This window comes from Chenopodium album, chromosome 11, assembly GCF_948465745.1.
Source record: "Chenopodium album chromosome 11, dcCheAlbu1.1, whole genome shotgun sequence".
NCBI classification, from domain to species: Eukaryota; Viridiplantae; Streptophyta; class Magnoliopsida; order Caryophyllales; family Amaranthaceae; genus Chenopodium; species Chenopodium album.
In genome coordinates, this window is record NC_137844.1 from 53,495,270 (window position 1) to 53,513,308 (window position 18,039).

The 18,039-nt window shown below is 35.5% G+C and overlaps 1 protein-coding gene across 1 annotated transcript; it reads left to right on the forward strand.

The window, feature by feature from the left end:
• Positions 1-14,510: 14,510 nt before the first annotated feature.
• LOC145569197 (ethylene-responsive transcription factor CRF2-like) lies at positions 14,511-16,370 on the forward strand. Its single transcript, XM_081628553.1, has one exon. It carries the CDS (start codon positions 15,018-15,020, stop codon positions 16,113-16,115), a length of 1,098 nt encoding a protein of 365 aa, XP_081484679.1. The 5' UTR covers positions 14,511-15,017; the 3' UTR covers positions 16,116-16,370.
• The last annotated feature ends 1,669 nt before the right edge of the window (positions 16,371-18,039 follow it).

An 18,039-nucleotide genomic window follows, 5' to 3' on the forward strand; every position in this document is an offset into this window, starting at 1 on the left:
ACTGTAGTAAGTTCCGCGGAACATTTGGCATTCTCGCAGTAAGGTATTACAGTCATTAGTTTTTTGGCGCAGAGGGAGCTTCAATGCCCTCAAGAGTAAGATTTAAACGGAGTTTGATCTCAAGAGTTGAATATTATCCCTAAAACTTACCTAGTTGGTATTCACACGGCAAATGTTATGTCAGATTTTGTAACGTTTAAATAACAGTTTTGTAAATTACTCTTACCTCTTTGACTTTAGGAATTGACCAAACTTGTACATCTAAGATCATTAGTTTCATATTTTACTCATGAAAAGTTATTTACACACGTTTTTTTTTTTTTTTTTTTAAATACTATCTTCGTTTTTTTATTAGTTGACACGTTTTGACTTTAGTACTATTCACACACCTCCCTTTGACCATATTTTGTGATTTATATGTGAAGAAGAATATAGTCAAGTGAGATCTTGTTAGATTTGTCACAATGTATATTTTCAAAATATTAACTTTTAAAAATTTTTACTTATCGACAATTAAAGATATTAATGATTGAATTGGTGTATTGACAAACGTGACTAAAGAAACGTGTCAATTAAAAAGAAACGGAAATATATATTTATTGAATAACTGTGTGCTCGAAGACAGACTTATTAACTAGGGTACTTTAAATTAAAGCATTGCATGTTTAGGTCGCTTTTAATCTTTTATTTTATTTTATTTTATTGTGTGAGACTTATTTTATTTTTAATGGGATTACATAAGGAAGAGATAGCTAAAGATCTAGCTACATGCAAAAAGTGCTTTTAGAAACATCTGAAAAAGCACTTTAAATATAGACTCTTTTTTCCTCCTGAATTAATTCAATAAATGTTAAAGTTGAACAAATTGAATCAAACCCAATGTGATAAATCACTAGAACAACTTTAAACAGGAATAGAAATACAATAATTATGATGTAGGTCAATAGAATTTTTACATTTTCTTCACTTTGGACTTTGGAGTAACTTTACTTCCTTGATTAGTGCCTTTCTAATTAAGAATTTTTTTCACCGGTAATTATTATATTAACACTAATGTCCTTTCCATCATGATGTAATTATTAGGTTTTCTTTCCCACATTCTTTAATAGGAAACATACTATGTTTATGGATCTTCTTTAGTTACTCAGGTACGGAGTATTTAATAGTTAATATGTACAATGTATAGGTTTAACCTTGTCTAAAAGATTACTTCGCTTTAAAATTTTACCCAATTCAATTAAAGAAAGTTATAATTCGTGTAATACTAACTCACAATCACGAATGGTCCTAAAAGGTTAGTTTTGAAATGTACTTCGAATCCAAATACTGATAATGATTAATCAACCAAATGGAAGTGAAAAATCATAGAATTTCACTGAAAACTGAAACAAGATGGATTACAAACTTGATTGTTAAAATTTGATGACATGAATTAGACCTAAAGATATTTTTCACAAACAAGTGCAAAAATTTGCAAAGGTAAAACCTATATTTTATGTTACTTATCTAGGTGTCTATGAATGTCTCTATTTCATACGAATCGTACACTTTTCAGTTTGCAGAAGAGATTATAAAAGAAACCATGCATTGAATTCCATGATGAATTTAGAATATTAAAAATGCTTTGATTCTCGCAAATTTGGCACCGATTAATCATCTCTTACACCCAAAATCAACCTACTACAATATAATTACAGATATTGAAAATAAAATGACAAATCATGTTGAAGAATTAGTAAAAGAAATTAAAGAATTAAGTAGAGAATGTAGAGTGAAGTGTGGAGACTTATTATAAGTGGCGTCATTTTAAGTTATCTTATCACCTTCTAACAAACTACAAAGTGTTAATTATAGAAAGTGCTAAAGTTGTAGAAATACTATTTTAGTACCAATTTTTAAAATATACTTGTATTAGTATCAAGGAATCAATTACACGTGGGGTGGTTTGTGTTTGTGTTTGGACCGTAAAAGTCGCAAAAAAAAAAAAAAAGAAAAAAAAAAAAAAAAAAAAAAAAGACACAATCTAATCTTTTGATGAAGTCTATTTGCTTTACTAAATTTGGGTTTTATTTTAGATGCTCTGTTTCACTGTAACATGTCTATCCTAGTATCTTAGAGAGGTGAGTTGAGTTGTGTAGGATAGTTATATTTTTTTATTATCTATTGAGATTTGGAGAATCTCTTGGAGGGTTTAATGTAATCTATGGAGTATTATAGGGTATGGATTGTACTTGTACAAGTACTCCGTATTTGTTTAAGGGTTATGGATTCTTCTACAATTCTATATGGTATGTATTTGATTAGGGTGTGTTTGACAATAACTTCTGGTGATCAAATAATTGTGTTTGACATATTGTAGCGGTTAGTGTTAAGTCTTGCAAATGTTGTCTGAAAACAGCTAGTTGTGTCAAACACATACTTCTTCTGTTTCTTTTTAGTTGACACGTTTCTTTAATCACATTTGTCAATGTACAAATTCAACCATTAAATCTTTAATTATCAATAGAAAAAAATTATGAAAAGTTGATATTTTGAAAATATATATTATGAAGAATCTAACAAGATCCCACGTGACTATATTTTTCATCACGTATAAAGCACAAAACACAGTCAAATGAGAGTGTGTGAATAGTGCTAAATTCAAAATGTGTCAACTAATAAAATAGGAAGGTAGTACATTAACTTATTTTAGAGTTGAGTTGACGATTCTAATGGCTAAAGTTCGGCATATAATGGGGTGGCCTGACTTGTGCCTACTCAAGGCTCGAGATGAGCATTGTACGAACCAAGTGTGAAATTGACACAGCACATCAACACTCGTAGTAGGAGTGACTCATTGACTGATAAGATTACGGAGTATAAGCTGAATGCATACATGAAAAGGCTTTCTTGGGTCTATACTATGTGTCCTTGGTTATATTATGCCCTAATATAATTCAATGTCGACTTTATTTCAAGTAACCCTAGCAACTAGTATGATAACTAATGTCCATTGTGACCACTACACTCAAAAACACAACTAAACATAACTCTATATTATAGGATACATACAATTAGAGGTGGATTTTCTCTACGACTGACAAGGGACGGTCAAGCCTCCTAAAAGCCAAAATTATAATTGTTGTACTTAATTTGGACCCCTTTAATTTGAGACAAAAGTATAATTTATAACCTATCACTCTTAATTTAATTTGGCCCCCAAGGAAAATTTGTTCAAGATCCGCCACTGTCTACAATAAAAACAATACAAACTACACTCATTATGGACATAACTCCAATCTAGGCTAATTAACCTAAAAATCAAAACCCAAAAAAGAAAAGGGGAGAAATATAAAGGGGACACAATAGCTAGGCATTTAACTAAACATGCATTAACGATATAATACATTTTGTAATCAGTCTTATAAGCTCTTCCAATGTTGAAGCGGCGAACCTCAACAGCTAAATTAAATAGTGATACACCTGGAGAGTACTACTAGTCATGGGTTAAATTATACAAGTATAAACTATTCCTAAATTAAGGGGAAAATAATTAAATATGCTTACAAAACCTAATTTGATCAGAACTTAATGCAATCGAATTTAATCATCAGCTTAATTTACAGTGTTATTTCCAGTATCTTCAAATATCAAATTAGCTGCTTGATAAAGTGATTTGCTCAGAGTGGCCTGAAAATGCTCAACTTGTGCATGGCACGTTCAACATTCTAGTATAGACTTTTATTATTATTGAAGACCATCATTCATTCGTCAATTACTCATAAAGATGTTATATTTATGGGACTATGACATATATCTATATTCTCTCCAGGCATTTTTCTCCTCCATTTAATATTGTTGAACTTAACTTATTTTTGCTAAACTTATTACGAAGCATATTATTGTTAGAACTTAGTTAAGAATATATAGGTTAATTGTTGTATTTTTGATAATTTTTTCTAACTATTTCTCACATGATCATTATTTTGGTTACCTATTGAAACAACTACAAAGTATAACACCAGAACTTGGGGTCTTGAACAACAGCACAAACCATTAATGATGGTGAAAAGACAAGAAAGGTGGTAGTCAATCAACAAAGGGATTTAGTGTTCGTGAGGGGTATCAACTATTGTATGAATTTGAAATTGAATTTTGTTTACATCATTACTCCTTATGACTCTTTAAACACCATTAAAATGATCAGTATATTCTTATCTAACACAATTATCATAGAGAGGTTTGAAAACAACCTTAAAGTTGGAGAATGTTTTTGTAAATTAAAATTAAAATTATCAATAATTAGATCCAAACAATACATTTATACATGTACTCACTAAAAATAAGCCCACCACTAATAGACAATAAAGTGTTAGATTTCGGGAAAACTCCTTCGATTGGAGTGTGTACCATTGAATAATATATATAGTGTTACAACGCTAGTCCTAATTTTGTTAGGAAATCTAGTCTGATAAGAATACAAACTATATCACAATAATATACAAATATATCCTAATTGTGTGACAAATATTATCGTAAACTCTAATATCTATCACACCCCCGCAGTCGTAGCGGGAGGAGGACGTACGCTAAGACTGGACCTAAAATCCAGAAATAAATCTCGTGGTAGGCCTTTGGGGAAAATGTCTGCAAACTGATATCTAGAAGGAACATGCAAAACCCGGACTTGCCCCAAAGCAACCTTTTCTCGAACAAAATGTATATCCATCTCCACATGCTTGGTGCGTTGGTGCTGTACTGGGTTGCCAGAAAGGTAGATAGCACTGACATTATCACAATAGACAATAGTAGCCTGCCGAAGAGGACAATGTAACTCAAGTAATAAATTACGAAGCCAACATGCCTCAGAGACAACATTTGCGACGCCTCGATATTCTGCTTCTGCACTCGACTTAGACAAAGTATGTTGATGCTTAGATGACCAAGACACGAGGTTGTCCCCAAGGTAACAACAATAGCCCGAAGTGGATCGGCGGGTATCGGGACAACCTTCCCAGTCAGCGTCTGTATAAGTAATCAGTCGATGAGAAACAGTCGGATATAGATGTAAGCCGTGATCAATGGTACCCTGAATATAACGCAAAATGCGTTTCAATGCCTCATAGTGAGGTTCCCGTGGATCATGCATAAATAGACACACCTGTTGTACCGCATAGGCAATATCTGGCCTAGTAAAAGTGAGGTACTGAAGAGCACCCGCTAAACTGCGATATAAAGTGGGATCCCAAAATGGTGGTCCTGCATCTGCACTAAGTTTGGACTTAGTGTCAACTGGAGTGGCTGCAGGCTTGCAAGAGCCCATACCTGCACGCTCTAAGATCTCCTGTGCATACTTTTCCTGTGAAAGCAGCATATAAGAGGGAGTACGGGTTACCGCAATCCCTAAGAAATAACTCAATGGACCCAAGTCAGTCATAGGAAACTCAGCTTGCAACTGAGAAATAATTCCTGTACGTAACCTGTCAGATGAGGTAGCTAAAATAATATCATCAACATATAGGAGCAAATATGCCATATCATCACCCTGCCGGAAAGTAAAAAGAGAGTTGTCACTCTTGGAAATGACAAAGCCCAATTTAACGAGAAAATTTGCAAAGCGTTGGTACCAAGCTCTTGGAGCTTGTTTCAAACCATAAAGAGCCCTGCGGAGCCGACAAACATGGTTTGGAGCCCTCCGATCAACAAAACCCGGGGGTTGATGCATATAAACAGTTTCCTGCAAATCACCATGTAAAAAGGCATTTTTGACATCTAATTGATGTATCGACCACTTTTTAGCCAAGGCTAAACTGAGAACAGTGCGAATAGTGGCCGGTTTAACTACCGGACTGAAAGTCTCATCACAATCAACACCAACTTCCTGCGACCTGCCATCACATACAAGACGAGCTTTGTGTCTTTCAAGATCACCATTAGACTTGTATTTATGCTTAAACAACCACATACAATTAACAATATTCACCCCCGCAGGCCTAGGCACCAATTCCCATGTCCTTGTATTAATTAAAGCACTATACTCATCATGCATCGCCGCATTCCAATTATGGTCATTTAAAGCTTGTTTATATGATTTTGGAAGAGGTGACTTTAGGTGAGGTGGTCCTGAGTTTTGAACGGTGAGGTTGCAATACTTGGGATTTGGCTTAAAAATACCCCGTTGACTACGGGTGACCCGGGGAGAGGGAGGTGGTGGACGTGTGGGCTGCAAAGGAGGGATGCCACGCAAGGGTGGTGGAGTGTATGGTGGTGTGTTTGGGCTGTGAGGTAGTGTGTTTGGGCTGTGAGGTTGGGCGGACAGGGGGGTCCGTGGGCTTCCCGTGGCTGGGATAGGAGTGCCACGGGTGGGCTGTGGGGAGTTGTGGCCTGGTTGGGCCGCTGGTATTCCAGCGCCCGCTGGCCCAACTGGCTGGTGAGATAAGCCACGGCCTGCCTGGGCCGCTGGTATACCAGCGCACGCTGGCCCAACTGGCTGGTCCGTGTGGGCTTGCTGGTTTGGGCCAGTTGTGTTTGGGGTTGGATTTGTGAGCTGATTTCGTAGGTGGGGATGAGTGAGCAACGGTGATTGGTCATCAAAGCCTAAAAAATCATAATCCGAGAGTTTGTATTGAGTCAAATTTTTGTAAGGAAAAGTTGACTCATCGAACACCACATGTCTAGAGATAATAACTTTATTAGTGTTAAGGTCAAGACACTTATAGCCACGGTGATTGGAAGGATAGCCTAGGAAGACACATGGAGCGGATTTTTGAGCTAACTTGTGAGGAGCAGTAGCGGCTAAATTTGGGAAACAAAGACAACCAAAGACTCTAAGATGATCATAAGAAGGGTTTTTGCGAAAGAGAGCTTGAGCCGGGGTCAAGTTGTGTAAGGACTTGGTTGGCAAAATATTTAGGAGATATGTAGCGGTCTCTAAAGCATGAACCCAAAAGATCGGAGGAAGAGAGGCATGGAATAGTAAAGTGCGTTTGATATTATTTATAGTGCGAATCATACGTTCGGCTTTGCCGTTTTGGGAAGAAGTGTGAGGGCAAGAAAATCTAAACACCATTCCATTATCTAGACAAAATTTTTTAAACGGGTCATTGTCAAATTCACGACCATGGTCACTTTGAAAGCATTTAACGGGTCTTTCAAATTGAGTTTGCACATATTGTCTAAAATAGATAAAAGATTGGAATGCTTGAGATTTAGAAGCTAAAGGAATTGCCCAAACATAATGAGTAAAATCATCAAGAAGAACCAAATAATATTTGTGACCATTACTACTACGAATAGGAGATGTCCACAAATCGGCATGAACAATATCAAAAGCACAAAAAGTTTTACTATTCGAATCATGAAAAGGTAGTCTAACATGTTTCCCTATTGGACAAGAATTACAAAAATCGGAGTGATGCTCCTTATTATAATTAATGAAATTATTGCTCCTAAGAAATCTTAAAGAAGGTGCTCCTGGATGTCCTAGACGGTCATGCCAAGTGGTGGGAGCGACTGTGGTGAGAGAAGTGGCAAGGCAAGTACTCGGATCATTGGTGGTGATAGGATAGAGGTCCTCGGAACTATTGCATCTGGTGATTACCCTCCCCGTTCGTAGGTCCTTCACAGAAAAACCATTAGGGTCAAACTCAATAGAAACCATATTGTCAGAAGTAAATTTACGTACAGAAATAAGGTTTTTAATGATTTGAGGGGCTAGGAGTACATCTTTTAGAGCTAAAGAATTGTTCGGGAATTTAGTATGACCATAACCAGTGATTGGAATACGATGACCATTGCCAACTAAAATATGATTATTAGTGCTTAAATTAAACAAGGGAAGAAGATTACCGGAAGTATGAGTCATGTGAGAGGTAGCTCCCGAATCCATATACCATCCGTTATCCGGTGTAGAAAATCCCGGTGAAGAGTAAGCACTACCAAGCTCGGTCGGAGTCATGGGCGGACCATGCATCGGTGATCCAATGTAAAAGGACTGCTGCTGTGGGCTTGGTGCATTGGGCCGCTGTTGAAACTGGCCTGAAGTGGGGAATGGTGCTGGCGGTACAGCCCAATAGTATTGCTGTTGGGGCCAGGCCCAATGTTGGCTAATTGGGCCATGTTGCTGCTGTGATGAATTAGCTTGCGAAGACCCCTGCTGCTGAGTTGACTCGCCCCTGCCTTGAGCTTGGCCACCACGGCCTTGGCTTTTTCCCTTGCCACGGCCACCCTTCCCACCACCACGGCCGCGTCCCGTCCCACCTCCACGACCACCGCCAGCGGCTGGCGGCTGTTCAGCAGGTGAGGAGGTGCTTTGCTGTGCGACAAACGAAGAGGGAGGAGTGGTATTTTCGGTGTTGCGTCTAGACTCCTCTAGAAGAAGCCTTGAACGAGCAGTGTTAAAGGAGGGTAAGGGATCCGTTTGAGCGATCATAGTAGCAACAGTATCATAATCAGTCTTGTGAAGTCCGGCAACCATACGAAGGACTAACTTTTGATCGGAGATAGGTTGGTCGACGTTCGCCAATTGATCAGCAATACTCTTAAGTTGTTGGCAGAATGCAGTGACGTTTTGGAAGCCGTCGAGATGAATTGCATTCAATTGAGTTTCAAGATACACCGCCCTCGTGCTTTTGTTATCTTGAAAGATGTCCTTGATACGATCCCAAGTCTCTTGAGCAGTAGACTTTCTACCAAGAATAGTTTCAAGAAGGTCCGTTGATATGGTGCCATAGATCCATTGCTTTACGATTGCATCAAGGCGTTTCCACAAAGTGTCAGAAATATAGGCAGGTCGTGGAGTATCGGAGTCAATGTGGTCTAGGACATCATAGGCGCAAACGGGATTCTCAAATAATTCGACCCAGTTCGAATACTGTACTTTCTCATAATCCAGAGTAAGAGGGATTGAATTTTTGATATTGGTCACGGTGAGGGCGGGGTGGAACTCAGGGGAAGAGGGTGGAGGAGGAGGCGGAGGTGGCGTTTGGTCATCCTTAGCCATTGAAGAAGGTTGCTGACAGATTTAGGGGAAAGCGGAAGCAAGGTAAATTAAAAGATAATTAATTCTTTTTGTGAAAAAAAAAAAAAATTAATCAGGATCGAAAAACCTAAAGCTGTGATACCATGTTAGATTTCGGGAAAACTCCTCCGATTGGAGTGTGTACCATTGAATAATATATATAGTGTTACAACGCTAGTCCTAATCTTGTTAGGAAATCTAGTCTGATAAGAATACAAACTATATCACAATAATATACAAATATATCCTAATTGTGTGACAAATATTATCGTAAACTCTAATATCTATCATAAAGAGATATATTTACTCCATTGTGTTGAGTTGGGTTTCATTATCACCGTCTTTTATCAGAGATACAGAGTAGATAATTTACCCGATGCATATATCAAGGAGTAATTTTCTGGTCGAAGTGGTCATATGTTCTCTTCTTGTAATTTGTGGCTCAAAGAGGGGAGGAGACCTTGGAGTTGATGCTTCATTGACTTAGTCATGAATCATTTAAGCCAAGCCACTACTGTTAATTGATTTACTACAATCATGGTACAAGTACTAACAACGCTAGCAAGTGGGTAGAAATTTCGTGATTTGGAAAGTCATTAATAAATTCTCGTACCCCTAGTTTGTACGTTGATTAATAATCAGTTCAAGTTCCCGTCAAAATTTAAGTAATTAATTAGTTCAAATTAATCCTGTTGTGGAGTGATTAATTAATTATTCAAATCAAAAAAATACAATGTTACTCTTTCCGTTTTAATATGATAATTTCATATGGAATCAATCACATAAAATAAGAAAAGAATAATATTTGGAATCTAACATTAAAGTACAAAACTGTTCAAAATTAATTTTTTCTTATTCAATTTTTTTTTTTTTTTTTGGAAAGTATTAGCCATAATTGCATAATTCAAGGGTGGGATTTCCTTACTTAGAATCAACAATTAATTAATTTAACCAATTAGAATTTAATATGTATAAAATAGGAATAAAAACTAAGTTTAAAATGAAATATATTTAATATGGGTACATCTTTTTAAAACGCCTAAATTAATATATAGGACTAACATTATAAAACGGAGGGAATACCAAGTTTTATGTAGATTATAATGATACTACTTTCTTGGTTGATCCGTTATTAATGTTTCTATGCAATGTATTGTTAGCTTGGGACAGAGTCCAAGTAATCAGCCACCAAATTTTTCACTTTGTCCCTGCTAATCCATATGTTCTAAAGCATTGGTTATTGGACTACTTAAATTAGTGTAGTAAAATATCAAATACTTTTTTAAACCTAATCACACTTACTTCCTCCGTTTTTTAATACTTGCTTCATTTCTTCATGTGCGGAATTTTAGGAGAAATTGTAGAAAGTAATAAAATATAGTGGAAGGTAAATAAGAGGAGAAAGAATCTAAAAGTAATAAAATTGGGTCCCAATAGTTGAAAGAAATACATTAAATATTATAAAAGCTTTCCAAATAAGGAAATGGAGCAACTATTTAAAAACGGCCGCCAAAAAAAAGTGAAGCAAGTATTTAAAAATGGAGGGAGTAGTACTTAAAGTTCTTGTTACTTGTCTCTCGAAGATCACCATTTTCTTCTCTAATTTATAAAAAACTGAGGGAGTACTATAAAAATTTTAGAATTGTCCTTTTTATTAAGTCAATACACTTGAAACAACTAATATTTAACAACTGTATATTTAATTTTAAATATTTATGAATGTTATCTACTCCATATGAGGTATTTTTAAGTGACAAATATAAAAAGGCAAAAGCTAACGAACGCCCCGAGGGCGTTGGATAAGCTAGCTAAAAGTAGAAAGATTAAATTAAAATGAACATTAATTACATCGATCGACGCATGATTTTGTCATGCTTTCCCAAATTAATACCATTTTAGGCAATATTTTAAATGCTTATTCAATGCCCCGGGGGCGGTCGTTAGCAAAATCCATATAAAAAAATCTAGTTGCAATATAATTCATTCAATACTAAATTTTTAAAAAAAAAGTCAAAACAAAATTGTGCACTCCTAATTTGATACAAATAGTAGAGCGATCCTTCTTCCATTTTTTTTTGGAAAAATTGCCATGATTAATCTCAATTTTGCCTCATTCGCCAATATTAATCCATACTTTAGATTATTTTTTATTATTTCGAACTTTATACCCCATTCGCCAATATCAGTCCTAGGTAACTGGTGACCTGTTGAGGAGGTAATTTTTTTAACAAAAAAATAAATATACACGTGTTAGCATGTTATTAGTCAAAAAATAAATTTTAAAAAACAAAAAACCCAAAACCGCCAACACCAGCCCCCTGCACGGGCCTCGACGCCACCACGGCCAGCCCCGCCCAACCCATCCCCTTGAGCGCCAGCCGCCCCCCTTCCCCCTTCCCCCTTCCCCCCTGCCGGCGCTGCCTCGACCACCCTCCCTTTCCCCTTAAAACCTCCCGTAATACCTCTTCGTCACCTCTAAAACCCATAAATAACCTCCCTGACCGTCGGAAAACATTGAGCCGCACCTCCCCTCATCGCCGCCGCAAAACCTTCTGCTAATATTCCTTTTCTCTCTCTCTGTCCTAGCCTTCCTCTACCGGATTTCAAAGGTTAGGGTTATGGTTTGGGATTTGGGGGATTTTTTTTTGGATTTAGTGGTGATCGGGGCAGGTGGTCGGCGGAGGTGGTAGGGGCAGCGCCGGCAATGGGGGAGAGGAAGAAGTCTGGACGGCAGCTGGCGTTCGGGGGGAAGAGGGTTGGCTGGCGGTGGCAACGGCTAGTAATCTGGCATTGGTTGGTTTTGGTGTTTTTATTTTATTATTTTCTTAAGTCAATCTAAAGCTAACACGTGTCTTGTTACCTGTAGTATTAGGTTGGATGACCGGTTGGAAATGATATTGGCGGATTGGGTATAAAGTTGGGATTAATAAAAAATAAACGTAAGTTGGGATTAATATTGGTTGATGGAGCAAAGTTGGGATTAATCATGGCAATTTTTTTTTAGATGCATCATTTTTTTAAAATAATAAATTTTTAAATTAGATGCATTTTTTTTTGTTCTATCCAGTTCACCCTTTGTGCTAATCCAAATTCGAGAATCAGTTCTGGGTGGTTAGGTTTCAGTCCCTTCCTGATGGTTGCTACGGGGGATCGAACACGAGTCCTCCCTGACAAGTGTAGTCTCAATCACCACTGCATCAACAACCAATTAATATCACTTGTCTTTTAGTATATACATTTCTCTTATATCTCTTAAATTATATGTGTCTTTATTTTTTTTTTCTTTTTTTCCCCTCTCTATCTCTCTCATGTGTTAAAAATAGGCTTAAATTTTTTTTTTTCAAATGATGCATTTTTAAAAAACGGAGAAAATATTACAAATTGAAATACTACATTCGTATTTTATTACTTGTTCCATGTCTTCATGTGCGAATTTTAGAATAAATAGTTGAAAGGAATAAAATACGAAGTACGAGTATGAAGGAAGTGGAGTTAGTGGAAGATAAAGTATGATGGTTAAAAAGTAAAAATTTGAAAATATTAAAGTATGATACTTTCTTTGTTTTTAAATGCGTGCTTCATTTCTCCTTGCATGGAGTTTTAGGAGAAATTGGAGAAAATAATAAAATATGGAGGTAGTGGGTAGGTGAAAGAATAAAAAATTGTAAAAAGTGAATGTAGTTGAGAGAATTGAAGGAGAGAATATGAAATTTATAAAATATGATTTATATTGAGTCCACTAATTAAGATAAATGAATTAAATACTGTGAAAATTTTCCAAAAAAGGAAATGAAGCAAGTATTTAAAAACGGTCGAAAATGAAAAGTGGAGCAAACATTTAAAAATGGAGGGAGTAGTTGAGAGATACACTTAGATAAAATAAATTAGTAAAATATTATAAAAGATTTTCTAAAAAAGAATATAAAGCAAATAAGAAAACATGGTCGCAAAATAAAAGTGGAATAAGTATAATAAATTACGAAGGGAGTAAGGCCTTGTTTAGTTCACCTTATTTTTACTTATTTCAGAAAAAATAAGTTCAGATCAGTTCAGAAAAAATAAGTTCAGATCAGAAAAAATAAGTTCAAATCAGATCATCGTTTTTTGTGCAGATTTTTATCGCTAAATATTTTTAATTTCGTAATTGAAAAAATTGTGAAAATTTAAAATACACATTATTACGAACCTAACAAGATCCCACTTGATATATTTTTTTTTATTATAGATTATTATCGTATATTTAAGGTCAAAGTTTAGTTAAACTAGACAATTAGATCAGATTAAATCAGACCAAATCAGATAAATAAAAATAAGATGAACCAAATAAACTCAAGTGGGCATGTAGGATATTGGGTAAAGGTCACGTGATATAGATACGAAGCTCGTACCCCGGAGAATCTCTGAAAATTCCACCACCCAAAAATAGTGAAATGAAAAATATTTACTCGTAGGCTCTTATGTGAATGTATTCACCTTGTAGCTGAAGCCATTGGATTACATAGTCTCATAGGACCCACGCTTGCTACGTGCCAGTCTCTCCTTCCATCATCGGATGCGGCGCCTCGCAAAATATCTCGGAGCTTCACCGGAAAGAAAGACACTTTGCTCTCTCTCATTAATACTAAAAAAGTGAGGGAGGCAAAGCAGCAGAGAGAGCACACTAATCTCACCCAACCCCACTCCCTCTTCTGTAACCCATTACCCTGTCACTACCACTTCTATTTATTAACTATGGTGTACAAACACACACACCCTTACCCATCAATATTTTACTCCCTCTGTTTTCGAAAGATGTATGAGTCTTGTTTAATCCTGGTTAACTATTTTAAGGTTAAATCATAAATTCTCATTATATGCGAAATACATCGTTGATTATACAGAGTAATTATATATGATTTTATTCAAATCGTCTCAATATGTAATATTGCCAATTATAAAAACATGTTGAAAAAAGTACTACATAACAAAAAAAAAAAAAAAAAAACGAATTTAACTTAAAAATCAACTATGAATCAATTTTTTTTTTTTTTTTTTGAGGGAACTATGCATCAATCTTACTTTACACTATTTACATACAGTACATTAAATTCTTGACTAGTACTTGTATTAGTGTTGTATACAGTACATAAGTCCTAAAGAATATGTAGATACATCAATGTAAATTCTCAATATATAGTTTATGATACTCCGTATTATTTTACAATATTATATATACTCGTTTATATTGGTTAACATTTTGTGTTGACAAATATACTCGTTAAATTGAGACAATTACTCTTTATTTTAAAACATTTTTACTCTTGCCAAATTCAAAATAAATAAAAATAAATAAAAATATTTAAGATCCTACTTGTATAAAACAGCACTACTATTAGTAAAATGAAGTTGTCCGTCAAAATTTTACAAGTGATACAACAGTATTCCGTTATTTTCTCTCTCCTACCCGCATACCCTCCTCTTATCTCCTTTTTCTCCTCCTTTTTCTTCTTCATCCTCTACTCTGTACTTGACTGTATTTTCTCTTCATTTCATTTCAGTGACTCGTGCTATCAAAGTAGTTGGAAACCAAATATTCTTCTTCTTCTCTTTCCCCCCTTTTTCCTTTTTTATTTTCTATCCTTTCTCAGTAAAAAGAAATTAACACCCCTCTTTCTCTCAGCTTTTTCTCTCTCCTCCCTCTTCAAAAAAACACCTTTCTCATTTTTAGAGAGAGAAACACAGAGATTTTGTGCTCCGTGCTTATTGTTTACTGTACTTACCCAAACTCAAGATTTTCTACACTTCCAATAACATTTTGAATTGCTTAGCTTCACATAGAAGCGGTTGTTTACTTTCCACTACTTTATTATTATCATCCTCTTCTTATTTCTTTTCTTCTTTATTCCTCCATTTCTCAACGATTCTCTTCTTCTTTCCTCGCTTTTTTCTCTATATCTCGCACGCCCTCATCTTTCTATTAAATGTAAAAAAGAAAACCAACTCAATAAATCAATTTAAGTTCGTGAAAAAATAGAATATCATGGAGTCGTCTCCGAAGATACTCCAGCCTGTTAAGTTTACTGAGCATAAGAATCAAACAACTCTCCACAAAAAACCCCGAAACAAATTTCATCATCACTCTGTTTTTCCAAAAATAGTAAGAATCTCTGTTACCGATGGAGACGCGACTGATTCTTCAAGTGACGAGGAGTACTCCGACGACTCTCGACGACGTCGTATTAAGAGGTTTGTTAACGAGGTTAACATCGAGCCTTGTTCTTCTTCCTCTTTTTCTTCAGAGTTTATAAGGGAGAGTGAGGAGGCTGCTGTAGCGGTGCCAACAAACGGTGTCGTTTCGAGGAGACCGAAGAAGAGAGGGAAATGCTCTTCTTCTGCAAAACACACTAATACCTTAAATGTGAATGCGAATGGAGGGAAGAAGTTCCGAGGAGTGAGACAGAGACCGTGGGGAAAATGGGCGGCGGAGATTCGAGATCCTCTCCGCCGTGTACGGTTGTGGTTAGGCACTTACGACACCGCCGAGGAAGCTGCTATGGTCTACGACAACGCTGCTATTCAGCTCCGTGGACCCCACGCGCTCACTAACTTCTCCACTCCAAATTCCGACAAACTCAATACACACAAAGAAACTCACAAGAAGCTTTCTCTCTCCACCACGTCATCCTCCATTGACGAAGACGACGACGGGTCCCACCATCGTCCTTCCGTTTATTCTCCGACTTCAGTTCTTCGTTTTCAGCCCGAACCCGAACCCGTTAGCCCGAAGGAGGAGGAGGTAGTGGTGGTAGTCAAAGAGGAGGAACAACAACAACAACAACAAAATGTTGAGTTATTGGGGAACCCGTGTTTGTCACCTTACGTGTCGTGCGTTGATTCGTTGTTTCCAAGTGGGTTCTTTGATTTTGAGAATACGGTTCCGAGTGTACCCGACTTGTTTGAGCAGTCGGGTTTGGGTTGCGATGGCGGACAAGTGTTCGGTGAGGATTGTAAGTTTGGGATGTTTCTCGACTGTGCCGATGATCGTCACGATTATTTCGGGTTATCGGGTTGGTCTACTAATGATTATTTTCCAGATATTGGAGATATATTTGGGTCCGACCCACTTCTTGCTCTTTAACTTTTTCTTTTTTTTTCTCCTTAATTAGCTTTTTTGCCTATTAATTTGGCAAATACGAGTAGAAGGTTTTGTAAACAGTAATGAGTGAGGGAAAAAAAAAAGGATGAGTGAAAATATGAGTTCGGGTTAGCTATTTTAGTATTATTTTTTTATTTATATTTGTTGGTTTAAATTCGTTAATATTATGTGTTTAGTATCATATATTTGTATGTAATCTACTATCAACAAGTGTATTTATCGTAAGTATGTAGCTCCGTCATATTAATGTCAACTTGATACTTTCTTCGTTTTTATTTTATTACACCATTAGGATTTTTACACTATTCACTTAATCTTTTTTTACCATCATTTGTGATTTATACATTAGGAAGAATATAGTCATGTGAGATCTAGTTAGATTCGTATCGAACTCTACTTTTCAAATATCAATTTTTTTATAATTTTTACAAAAGTATAATCGAAGATATTAATAGCTAAAGTAATGCATTGACAAGCGTGAAATTCCTTATGATGCAATAAAAAAAGGGAGGAAGTATATTTTATTGTTAGTTCTCCTTTTTTTTTTTTTTTTAGTATTTACAAGTAAGGCGGTTTCAATTCTAATTGAATTACAAATTCATTTGCCTAAGATGATTTCGATATGCTTTGTACATCATAGTATATAAATTTTGATTAAGTTTTAACCGTCTAGTGTAAAAAAAAGAAGAAAAAGGAGAGTTGAAGAATGTTTAAAAGTTGGAAACAATGCAATATAATTACAATTATGTCATTGTCTTATGAGTCGTTCATCACCTAAAGATAGTTAAGTGACAGATTGCGTGCATATAAAGAAGTACCATTACAAAGTTGATAGTGATAATTTTGATATATACAAATGCATTTGGAAAATAATTTGTGGAAAATATAATTGACTTATCAAAAATTGTCAAGTCCTCAACTCACTAAAGATATTCTTAGTACATTACTAATGGAAGATGTGGTGAAAATTCTCCTAATAAGGTTGATGTTTAAGTCTTGGTCTTGAGGTGGAAAAGCCACTTAATATAAGTAAAGCCGCCACAATAATTAGACAAAACAACAATAATTAAAAATCATTCCATACAAATCCATGTCTTATTCCATTCCCTACACTTGGAAAACATGTTCTATAAAAGGTATGTTTTATTTGATTGCATAAGGGGACCCGAATTTTTAATAAGTATCGTATTTAGAAGTCAGAATAAAGTTAAATAAACTTCTTAAATTTAAGAATAAGTATAAGTAAGAGAGTATCATACTAGAGACAGATTAATACAATTCGAAAATAGAAAATTTTATGACTGAAAATAAATCTTTAAATTACAAATTTATTTCACTATTATGATATGAAATTATTGTATATACAATCACACACTATAAAAGTATCTCGTATAAATTTTTGTCGAATTCCAATTCAAGTATCATACTTGTATTTATTTTGGCCTTTAGAGTGCATTGTCGAGGTTGCACCCTCTAGCAAAAGTCTCAACTTTGCCTTTTATGCTATAGAGCACAAAAGCACTTTATATTTCATCTCTTTTGCTTTTTCAATGGAACCTATATAGGCCATCAATCATCAATAAAATTTCTATCTTATAAGAATAAATTCCTTAGCTAAATTTGGGTCATCTACAAAAAAGAACTCTTTCACCTTAAAATTCTTAATCCCTTGAATTATAAACGTGGGTTTAATACACTACAAACTAAGGAATTAATAGAATTAATAATATGTTGCCACTAAATGTTTGCATTGAAATTGATTCTGATAAGTGATGCTCACAAGTTGCTAATTAGATTTAGCCCCACTGTATCGTCCTTTTTTCTTTTTTTAGTTTATTAATTCCTTTTTTCGTGATTGATGAGAGCGCCCCTTTAAATACGAGTAATAAATAATATGGAGTATTTT